Source organism: Hyaena hyaena, unplaced genomic scaffold (genome assembly GCF_003009895.1).
Source record: "Hyaena hyaena isolate Hyena2069 unplaced genomic scaffold, ASM300989v1 scaffold_80, whole genome shotgun sequence".
In the NCBI taxonomy this organism is placed as follows: Eukaryota; Metazoa; Chordata; class Mammalia; order Carnivora; family Hyaenidae; genus Hyaena; species Hyaena hyaena.
The window spans coordinates 1990849-2002861 of NW_024080712.1; the positions used below are offsets into that span (position 1 = coordinate 1990849).

Consider the following 12013-nt stretch of genomic DNA (forward strand, 5'->3'; position numbering starts at 1 on the left):
CCGTGAGATCATGACCTGAGCCGAAGTCGGACGCTCAACTGATTGAGCCACACAGGTGCCCCTACACTCTTTTATTACACCCACTCCTCCAATGTGTCCACTTGAGAGCTCTAGGAATGTATCTCTCAGACATGAATAGTTTCTGCCTGTAATCATCATAGGGTAAGAGTGGGACAGAGGAGGGCCTGCTGAAATTTATCGGGAAAACTTTTGAAAAGCAGTTAACTGCGACTTTCCGTCCTGTGACCTATGCCTCTTGACCTGACCCGGGTTGGGTCTAGGACGGTTGGGACAGTCCTCTGCTCAGCCGCATGCCTGGCCTCTATACACTAGATGGCAGTAGCACCCTCCAGTCGGTATGCTCAGAGCGGTGGCCAGAAGTTGCCGCATTGACCCCCTGTAGGCAACGTCACCCCCAGATGAGAATCACTGGCATAGACAGTCTAAAATCCTGACTTTTAAACTAAAGATGGTGCTGATTTAGAATGACAGCGTTAACGAGGGAGTTTTGGGATATAAAATACCATTCGTTCATAACTGGAGGTCAAGTTCTGCTGTGAAGGTCTTCCCCAATAGTGGCCCAACCTACAGCTTTAGATCCCACCGCACCCTACACATCCAATGTTTTAAATGTGTTCCATACAGCTTTTATTCTATTTATTTTTAAGTCATCTCTACATCCAACATGGGGCTCAAATTCATGACCCTGAGATCAAGTGTCATATGCTCTACGGAGCCAGCCAGGCGCCCCCCAATACATCCAATTTTTAAGTCTGACTCCTTACCATTTCTAGTATATCCCCATACTACGCCCTCTGCCTTTGCCTCCGCTGTCCAGAGAGTCATGTCTAACGCATTCCTTAAGTGTGTACTAAGTGGCCAATTTTCCTTCCCGACCTTTCTGTGCAACAGTTCCTGGAGAGCCAGTGAGCATCAGGAACTTCACCAGCCAGGAGAGCACGGCTGCTCTTCAAATCCGGCATGTGAAGAGGGCATTTTGAAAGTATTGGTGTTTAAATAATTAACCAATACACATGGCTCAAAATTGAAAAGGTACAAGAAAAAGAGGGTGAGAGTGAAAATTAACTCCTCCTCTCTCTCATCACTCAGGACCGGTTTCCTGGGTGTCCTTTTGAGATCGTTTAGGCGTACCCGAGAATCAAAGCAAAAGTAAGAGCACCCCAAATGTCCATCCACAGACGACTGGAAGAACAAAATGGGGCAATTATTCAGCCGTAAAAAGGAACGGAGTTCTGACACGTTACAACATGGATGAGTCCTGAAAACATTTGCTAAGTGAAAGGAACCAGATACAAAACACAGGATTCCTTTTATATGACATGCTCAGAATAGGCAAGTCCCCAGAGACAGACAGTAGGGTTGCCAGAGGCTGGGGGAAGAGGAAGATGGGGAGTGACTTTTAGTAAGTGTGGGCTTTCTTTTGGGGTTGATGAAACTGTTGTGGCCTCAGGGGTGATAGTTGCACCGTACTGTCAAAATACTAAAAACCACTAAACATTTTTCTTTTTAATTTATTTCTAGGAGAGAGAGAGAGAGAGAGACAGCGTGAGCAGGGGAGGGTCAGAGAGAGAGGGAGTCACAGACCGAAACAGGCTCCAGGCTCTGAGCCGGCAGTCAGCACAGAGCCCGACGCGGGGCTCGAACCCACGAACCGCGAGATCATGACCTAAGCGAAAGTCGGACGCTTAACCGACTAAGCCACCCAGGCGCCCCCACTAAACATTTTTTAAAAGCTTTGTGAATATGTATTTGTATCTGCCATTACATGCTTATTTTCTAAGCACAGTCTTTTGGAACTGTAATGTGAATTCTGGAATTGATTCTCTGAATCAATGTAGAATGCAGAAATAAGCACTCATTAAAATAGCCCATCTTTACCACGGTCCAACCGATAATAAGCCTTTTTTTTTTTTTTTTTTAAAGAAAGGCTACCTTTAGGTATAGCCTTTGCTCTGTATACAAATCCTACACTATGCCACAGTGATTCTGTCACTTGCCAACTGTCATGCAGATTATTCTATATTAGAACATGTCAAGCTGTGGCATTCATCTTAACGGCAGTGTAGCATCATTGTATGGATGTGTGTGTTTAAACTGCTAGTTCTCTACCGGAGGCCGTTTGGTAGCCCCCGTCCTGTCCTCCAAAGCAGACAGTTGGCAATATCTGGAGACGCTTTTTGTTGTCACCCCTGAGGGCAGGGGGCGCTAGGGGCATCTAGAGTGGAGGACAGTCTAGAACGCTGGTTTGCATCCTACAGTGCACAGGACCACCCCACCGGAAAGAATTCGCCTCCCAAAATGTTAATAATGCCCAGGTTGAGAAACTGGCTCAACTTTTAAAAAATGGAATAAACAGGGGCGCCTGGGTGGCTCAGTCGGTTGGGCATTCGACTTCGGCTCAGGTCATGATCTGACGATTCGTGAGTTTGAGTCCCACATGGGGCTCTGTGCTGACAGCTCAGAGCCTGGAGCCTGCTTCGGATTCTGTGTCTCCGTCTCTCTCTGCCCCTCCCCTGCTAGTGCTCTGTCTCCCTCTGTCTCTCAAAAATAAACATTGAAAAAATGCTTAAAAAATTAGAAAATGGAATAAATATTTCGTATAGTGAGCCTTTATTTTTTTTTTCCTCCCAGAACATTATTTAGATTTCTAGAAGAAGGTTAAATGGGTTAAAGGGGAATAACTTTTTCCTCTGCGGCACATGGGGCTCCCATTGCTACGATGACGGGGCTGTTTCCCCCATTCTATCTGGTTATGGCTTTCCTGCAGGAAAGTGGGTGATTTCTGCATAGTTATTTTATATCCATAATTTACTAAGAGGTTTTGCTTGATACTCTTAGCACAGTGGTGCCAAGGGGGTCTCGGGGGTGAGAGTGGCTTTCACCTCCTATAATCTGTTGAGCCTCAACTCCAAATCATGCCAAACAAACATACAAGCTACAGCCTCCAAGCCCGCACTGTAAGCCTGGCTTCTGGACAAGCCCTGCACCCTACCTCCTCTTCCAATCACACCACCGCCCAAAGCTGGACCCTGCGAGTGTGGGGTTTGCTTTTAGTAGCATAGGCCCACAAAGAAATAAGTTTTCCTCCTCCTCTCCTACAGCTGTAACTCATATTAGTAGCTTTGAAGTTTCTGGAGCGATATTAAATCATAATGGTGCTGGTAGACATTCTTGTCTTTTTTAGCCTGAAATTAAGAGGATTACATCTAATATCTCAGTGTTAGATGTGACATGGGAAGTTCACCGAGCAATAGTCTTCATGATACAGAGAAACTATCCCTCTTTCCCAGTTTTCTTAGAGTATTTTTTCTTTCCAAAATGGGTTTTGATTTGTTTGTTTTGTTCTATTTAGTTTGAGAGAAAGAGAGAGCACGTGCACGCAAGCAAGTAGGGGAGGGGCAGAGAGAAAGGGGGAGAGAGAGAGTATCTCAGGCAGGCTCCACACCGGCAGCACAGACAGAGCCCGACATGGGGCCTGAACTCACAAACTGTGAAATCACAACCTGAGCCAGGATCACAACCTGAGCCGAGATCAAGAGTCGGAGGTTTAACGGACTGAGCCACCCAGGTGCCCCATGCGTTTTGATTTCTATCAAGCTTCTTTTTACCCCCAGCTTTGATTCAACAACGGGATAGTTTGGTTTTGAGAGCACACAACAAGCTGGGAAAAACAGGCTGTGTGGGAGACGGGAGGTTGGACCGCAGCTGTAGGTTTTCGGTGTGAATCACCAGGACCCTTCCTTTCCCGGCCAGGACATTGTGCGGGCAATGCATGCAAAGGCCGCTGGCCGCCGTCCAGGAAACACGAGTGTGGCTTTTCTGATGGGCACACCCTTGGAAACAGGACAGGTTTGTTCTCCTGAACAAAGTCAAAGAACCTGCTGAGGCTTGTAGTGAAAAACTCGGGGGGGAAAAAACACTTCTAAGCCCAACTAAAAACATAAGAGACACTATCATCCTTAAATGTCCCTGAAGCATGATGATTTACCCCTGACTGTTCTTGAATGCAACCAAGGAGGAGTGACCGGGAACTCTGAGTGCTAAACTCAAGGAGGCCCCGAAGCTATCATTTCAACGATCATTTTGAAAAGCATAAAACACGCTTCTCAGAACAGGTGAAGGGTTCATCGACAGCATGCTGAACTCGAAGTGCTTCTTTCTCTGCTTCTTTTTTGAACTAAGCTAAGCCTTAGCAGGCATGGTTTCCCAGTCGGTTCTATTTCTGATCATTCATAGTTGCCCTAAGCAACTCAAGATATCAGGCCTGACAAGAAATAGGTAAATACAAAACGATTCCACCCTTTGCCACTCAGGCCTTTTGAAAACAAGGCACCCCAGAGGCCCAGTTCCTGGCAGGAAATACTGACTGCATGTCCCCCTTTGCCTTGTGATCATCAGCAGTGCCCCCTTCTGGGGCATTCCTTCTTCCTCAATTCTCAGGCAAATTTTTAACAGAAAATATACAGTTACGCAAACCATTAAGGTAAAACAACAACCACCACTCAAACTCCATACAATCGGGTCCTCACTCTCGTCTTGTAGAATTATAGTACTTCCGGTTTGGAAGATCATCTAGACAGGTGCCTCTCCAATCTTAATGTACACACTGGCCCCTCCGGGCTGAAATACACATTAGGGGGCCCGACCCTCCAGGTGACGCCACGGTTGCTGCTGCCTGAGTCCCATGGCAGGTGATCAGAATTTTGTACAATAATATTCTCCACGTTTCTTTGATCACCTATCACTATGAGCTAAAGAAAAATGTGAGCATGCACTCATAATGCATGTACTTATTTAGGTTTTATCTTCATGGGTTAGTACAGCATAATTTCATTTTTATTTTAAAAAATTAATGGAAGTCAGCACAGCACTGACTCTTGTGGCCTGCAGCCTGTTCTGAGGGCCACTGATCATGGAAACACACCCATTATGTTAACATCAGTGAGTGCTTGCATTTCTCCAGGCGTAAGAAAATCACTTTGATTCAGGAAGTCTATTCTATATTTTATGTATATATTATTATACATTATATAACATATGATAGGTATATTATATATGATATACGATAGGTATATTATATATGATATACGATAGGTATATTATATATGATATACGATAGGTATATTTATATGTGATAGATACATATTTTATATATTATAATATATGACATATTATAATATGTGATAGACATATAATATGATAAATATATAATATACAAATACATTATAATACAATAAGTATATAATATATAATAAATGCATATAATATATATATTATTAGAAAGTTCTTCCTTTTATTGATTTGGGTTTTTTTTTCCTTTTATTGATTTGTATCTACGCTTCATATCCAAAGGTTTACCTTTGGGGGTGTGCAAAATAAGCCTGATCCCTCTTAACACTACTGCAACTCGTATCCTGAAAACGGCCTGATTTTCTTGGTAGAGAAGCAGCTCCTCTAACACAGTAAGGATACCGGCAGCCCAACAGAAAAAAAACAGGCCAAGGATATAAATATGTAAGGTAAACAAATATTTAAAAATGAAAACACAGTCCACCCCACTCAGATAGGAGAAGTGAAAATTAAAACTATGCTGAGGTATTCTCTTTCACGTATCAAAACAGCCAAGACCAAGAGCAGCGGGACCAGTCTGGGATATTGGAGTCGCTGAGGGAAGGCAGGCACCCTCACACGCTGCCGTGCTAATGTCAATTGGTAAAAACCTCCATGGCAGGTGCCTAATGAAGCCACTGAAAATTCGTGTTTTGAATACTGGGAAAATGCTAAGCTGATAATGTTAAATGAAAAAAAAAAAAAAAAAAACAAGACAGAAAACAGCATGATACCAGAAAAAATATATTAGAAGGAAATTCACCCAAACAACGATGGAATGTACTTCTGGACAATAAGACAACATAACAAATGATTCTGGCTCTGTTTTGGTTGTTGTTGTTTAGTTTCTTGAGAGAAAGAGAGAGATAGAGAAGGGCAGGGGCGGGGAGGAGAGAGAATCCCAAGCAGGCTCCACACTTAGTTCGGAGCCCAACGTGGGGCCCGATCCCGTGATCCTAGGATCATAACCCGACCGAGCTGCAATCGAGTCGGACACTCAACCGACTGAGCCACCCAAGCATCCTCCTAATTCTGTTCTTCCCACTACTTAGCCCTTGCGAATTTATACCACGCCGGTAGAAAGCGCAGGGAAGAGATGAGGAGAGCCTAGCAGTGGGCCTGGCTTTGAACTGCAGATTTTTAACGTTCACACGAAGAGACAGAGGAACCCCTGCCTTGCCTACACGCCTGGGAAAAACCGATACAGTTGATTCTGGTTATCCCAGGTAGTCATGTTCTATAAAGTTGCCATGATCATCGGACTCATGAACACTGAACCACTGCTCTTGGGCAAATACAGGGTCTAGTCCCTTTGAGCCTCTAACCACAACATTTTCATCAACCAATCAGCATATAACCTTGTTTTATGTATGCTTCTGTTTAAAGACACCTCATTTTTTAATATATACTTGATTCGTTAACACTGAACCCATAGCCAGCAGCTGTGAGTCCGGCTCATCCCTGAAGGAAACAATCCAACACACTTTCTTTCTCCGAAAGGCCCTCAGAGCCGTCTTGTACTCAGGAACGTTAGACAGCACTTCAGCACTCTGCTTGGGGGCTATTTTAAAACGCGAAGTCCCCAACAAAAAGTACAAAACTGTGAAAAATGTGGCACTGCGGAGGCCTTAAGGACACCTGTTTCCAGTCCCAGAGCTGAAACAAGAAGCCAGGGCGGCCTTGCTGATCCTCAGCTGGGAATGCTCGCACCGCGCTGCTCTGCGCATGCCCGCGAGTGACAGCGCACGCGCCGCAAGCACCGATTTGCGCTTACAAATAAATTTTAGTGGGTAGGTGAATTCGTGAGTACAGAATGCACAAATAATAAGTAATGGCTGCAATTATAACTCCGGTTTTAGGGAAAATTCTTACTCAAAAGCAAAGGGCCAAATCCCAATATTCAATAGCTGAACTCTTTCCTCACAATTTATAAATGGCGATTTGTAAAGGAAATTAAGTTTCCTTTCCATTATGGAAAGCAGTGTGTGTCATCATTCATTTTACTTACTACATTCACCGCGTTAGCAAAAAACTCTATCATCCAATTAAATTCAGCCAGTAGTGACTGAATATCTCTTTCCACCTGCAGAACATGGAGAGGTGTGGGATTATCTCATGTACAGTCCCCGTGGCCACAGGAGGGGAGGTTGAGGCAGTTCCTAACTCCAATACACGACGGACAGAATATGACTGAGGCCACCGTAGAGGTCTAATGTGCCCGAGACTAGTAAAAATAGAATGCTGTGGGGACCAAACAAAGGAGAGTGTACCCTCTGGGGATTGTATGATAAAAGCTGAAGGAGACAGTGACATCTGAAAAGACCTTGAGGGATTGGTACCATGGTAACTGGAGCTGTGCGACGGTGTGGTGAGAATGTCCTGGTACCAAAAGCAGAGGAGCACAGTGGAGACATGTGTTCTGAAAACCGGGTCAGAATCCAGCATGGGGTGTAGGTAAGTGAAAGGAATGGCTTCCATTACTGTGGTAAGGCAAGACACAATGCCCCCGAAGTGCCAACAGAGAAGAGAAGTGAAAGGCCAACGGCTAGTGGGGAGCAGAAACTGGTCCAACTACCTTGATCCTTCATATTGTTTCCAGAATCTTCTTGGTTTACTCAGCTTTTACGTAGCACTGGTTAACTCTTTAGTGGTCCATCTTTCACCTCCTTAACCAGAACGCTAACTGGAGGCCAGCAGGGACCAATTTAGCCTCCCTCCCTCCCTCGGCCCACCACCCACACTCCCCAACACAACAAACACACACATCTAACCTAGAAAGGATTGCCCGACACCAACGTTGGCATGGCACCAGTCTTTAGTATTTACTCATTCAATAATTGGCTTTGACGAACACAAGTGAGCCCTGGTCTGTTTCTAATACAGGTTCTTCTCAAAGAGCAGATGGGCTACATTTTCTTGGTAACTGTCCCTGCATTTTCCCAAAACATACGTACATGTAGGGAATGGGAATATTTTAAAATGCCACCACATTGCATTACACGTTTCTGTCTCTTTAACTAAAACTGAAAACAAGTGTTCAGCACAGTCTCTATAAATCGTACAATTAAATTTGTAAACATGTAACTATGACCTTAAAACCCTAAGTTTTAGGCTACGTTCTATTTCAGCCCCTTGATTCGAGAATTCCTTAGAACTGAACTGAAATACTAATAGTGTCTTGGATTGTCTTTGGAGTTTTAAATATTACATGAGATTAGACATTTCTGAATATTCTTGAAGAGAAACACGTTTCCTACATAAAATTATTTCAATCACACCTTAAATGGTTTCTTCTATCTCTCACAAATTATTTTAATTACATAAATATTTGAAGAAGCCAATTCTTGCTCTTTATTAAGTGCTCAAATAAAAATGTCTCCAGTGGCACAAATTCAAAGAACATGAAAGACAGCAAATATTTACATTTGAATGTACTTCATGTAAAGGATGTGGCTTTCCCATAGTAGCCAGTCTATAGCAAAGAACTTAGGAATTAATTTAACTATTATTCGTTGTTTCTAACTATGAATATTCTATTAGAAGTGATCACTAAATTTAATTACAGAAGCAAATTTAAAAATACACACTTTTGCAGTCAAATTATTTTACTTACTGTTTCAAAACCTCGATGTGGGTGATCAGGAAATCCACCTGGTCTACCTCCTTTAAATTCATCAAACAGTAAGAATGGATCCAGATTTTTCAACTGAAATAAAAATTAAATCCAGCAGATTAGACATGTCTTTTAAACCACACTACCGGCGGCTATCTTCATGGACAGATCTAGCAAAACGCACTGAAAACAACATAGCTGATGAGAAATGTGAAATGAAAATTACTCTCAGGAAAGAATGCCTTACACACGCCCGCACACACACGCGCACTCGAACACACAGACTGATTAAGGGCCGATTTTATACGAGGGACAAAGAGAGGATAAACGTTTCATGATCATCTAAGATCTAAACAGTCAAGCACAAGGGGAGGGGAAGGATCAGGGAAGGTGCTTTCGGGAGGTGGCACTTGACCTGGGTCCTCAAGTACATGGAGGGGTTAATGAAGTACAAGGGGAGGAGGAGGAACATTCCAGGTAAAAGAGCAGAGAATACTGCTAAGCTCATATGAGTTTTAATAATCTCTCTGTAGCTTCTTTGGGGTTCTCTTTGCAGCCATTTCAGATTGCCAGTGTATTTATCGATAAGCTTTTGCCCGGCCGTTCACAAAGTCTTTTTTGCTTGCATCGGAGTAAAGCTGTGGCTGCAGTTTCTCTGGGTTTTGCTAGGCTTGCCTGGTCTCTCTACGTGGCTTCTTCTTCTACATCCCAAGCTGAAACAGTGGCCACTCTCTAGGACATGCTGTTCTCACTGACAAGGACAGGAGCACATGGGAGCCAAGCCAATAGTGCACAAGCACGTGGACACGTCCCAGGTCACAGCATGCGACATGGCCGAGCCCAAGGCAGGAGGAGGGACTCACGGGGAATGCACCTAAAAAGAGGGTTGGGAGTGGGTAATCCCATTACGGGGGGCACTGAACGTTCGGTAGTTATATTCCAACCAACACCCGTCAGCAAATAACTGGGTTCTTGCCCTTTCGTGTTCAATCCTTACCCTTCCTATTTCTTTTCCTTGTGCTTTTGCAAGCTCGCATGTCTACAATGCTGAGTAGAAATGCCAGTGAGGAGACAATCTTGTTTTCTTCCTGATTTTACACAGATTGCTTTTACAAGATTTCCTGGCACGCAGGTTGTTTAATGCACGTTTTCTGCAGATTTCCTCCATAGGGTGAAAGAATTCCCCTTCCATTTCTTGTTTGCTAATTTTTTAAACCTACACAGACGTTGAACTTCACTGAATGCTTTTTCTGCACTGAGATAATTTTTCTCGCCTTTAATCTCTTAATGTTGGTAAAATTACTTAAATAGATTTTCCAACATTAAACCAAATTTGCTGTGTTCGGACAATCCAAAGTTTGTTGTGATATATTGTCTTTTTTATACACCGCTGTATTTGCGTGGCTAATATTTTGCTTAGGACTCTTGCAAAAATGTTTATAAATAAGATGTAATTATCCTTTCACTCTGCTGTCCTTGTCTGGTCTTGACTTCAAGGCAACGTCGTTTCCTAAAGCGATGTGAGGTCTCCTTGGGGCTTCATCTCCTGGAGGTGGAGAGGTTGTGTTACTGGAGTTACATGTAGCTGAAATACTGAGTGAGATTTGTCTGTAAGATCACCTGGACCTGTTGTCTTTGTGATAGACTTTTACAATGAGAAGAGAAGAGAAGAGAAGAGAAGAGAAGAGAAGAGAAGAGAAGAGAAGAGAAGAGAAGAGAAGAGAAGAGAATACTGACTCCATTACCCTAATGGATGGCTATGAAACTATTCAGACTTTCTTTCTTTCTCTTGTTTTTGGACTCTAAGAATTGCTCCAGCTTCCTGTCAGCTAACTACATTTTAAAGTTACTTGTTTGTTTGTTTCGGGGTATCTACTCTGTCATATTGCTAGAATAGAGAGTGCCAGACCAGCTCTTTGTCCCTGTCTCTGGTTTGGACTCTCTTCTTTCCACTTTCTACGGGAAACACGCACGCAGATATTGCGCACATACCATAAATTCAACAACCTACTGCAAGTTTTTCATCTAACCAAGTCTTGCTTTCTTCACTTTAGAAAAGCCGGGCCACTTGGCAGCCCATCTCAGTCCAGCGTCCCACGCAGTGAAATATTAAAAGGTAAGGGAAGAGCAAAACATTTCTGGATTTCTCTCCCAAACACCGAAGAGGGCGCTTTAGCGCAACAGTCCATTTCAAACCGCCCTTACCGCTCTCCAGCAAGTTCCCAATATTTCCATCTCTCACTCGACTCCTCGCACCTCCTCACCCCCTCCGGAGACCGCCCGCCCCTCTCCTCCTCCCCGCTCTCGCCTTCTGAATGGCCTCTCTGTTCCACCAGTAACTCTCCGCCCCTTCCAGGGACAATCGCTCTTGGACCTTTTCAGTCTCCCAACTCCACTTCGGCTCAGCGAAAGCCCATGAACGGAACTGGGGCTGGGGGGGGGCGGTGAAAATTCTTATTACTTCTCTTTCCTGTCACAGGATAACGCGCGGCTTGAAGGGCTGGAAAACAATGCACGCAGAGCCCCTGGCCCCCAACACCCTTAAGGGCCGCGAGTTTGCCATGGATGGGTGGGGTCTGCGCCCACACATTTCTGCGTCACAACTTTCCCCCGTGCCAAAGAAAGGGTTCAGGTGGCTTTTTAGCTCCACACTGTCAGGGCTCTATGGGATTAAAATGTGGGTAAAGATGAGATGGATATTTCTGGCTTCTTGGTATCAAACAGGTTGGTATCCAAGAAATAGGTGAAGGGGATTAAGAACTACAAATTTCCAGTTAGAAAATCAAGGAGTCACGGGGATGCACAGGACAGCAGAGGGACTATGGCCCCTCACACTGTAACAGCTCTGTACGCTGACAGATGGAGACCGGACTATGGCGGTGAGTGCTTCGTAAGTAGATGAGTATCGAATCACTATGTGGTACACCTGAAACTGAGAGAATACCAAATATAGTTCAACAGAAAAGTAAAAACATTGCAACACGCACAAAAGAGAGAAGACTGTAAAGAAAAAGTAGAGTTTCACATGAGCAAATGTGTCCTGCTGTTAAATAAATCAAGAAAAGTTTCCTTACTGTTTATGGCCAAAGGATGGGGCCCAGGTGTGAGACCCCTTCCTCCAACAGCGAGAGTATCTTGCGTTAGACTACTGTACTAAAGTGTGATTCGCAGGGCTGGGTATTAGGCCTTAACAAAGCTCCTGACAGTCTCTAAACACGTAGCAAGTATTCAAGGGCATGTGAAAGAAACTTGTTATCTGTAGGCAGGATC

General features: G+C 44.0%; 1 protein-coding gene across 4 annotated transcripts in view; it reads right to left on the reverse strand.

Moving 5' to 3' along the window:
* The window catches only part of PIR (pirin), a 101744-nt gene that overhangs the window by 82874 nt on the left and 6857 nt on the right, over positions 1-12013 (reverse strand). For all 4 annotated transcript variants that reach the window (XM_039233905.1, XM_039233902.1, XM_039233904.1 and 1 more), the window contains exon 3: positions 8744-8836. In XM_039233905.1, coding sequence (XP_039089836.1) covers positions 8744-8836 — 93 coding nt within the window. The remainder of the gene's footprint in view (positions 1-8743; positions 8837-12013) is intronic.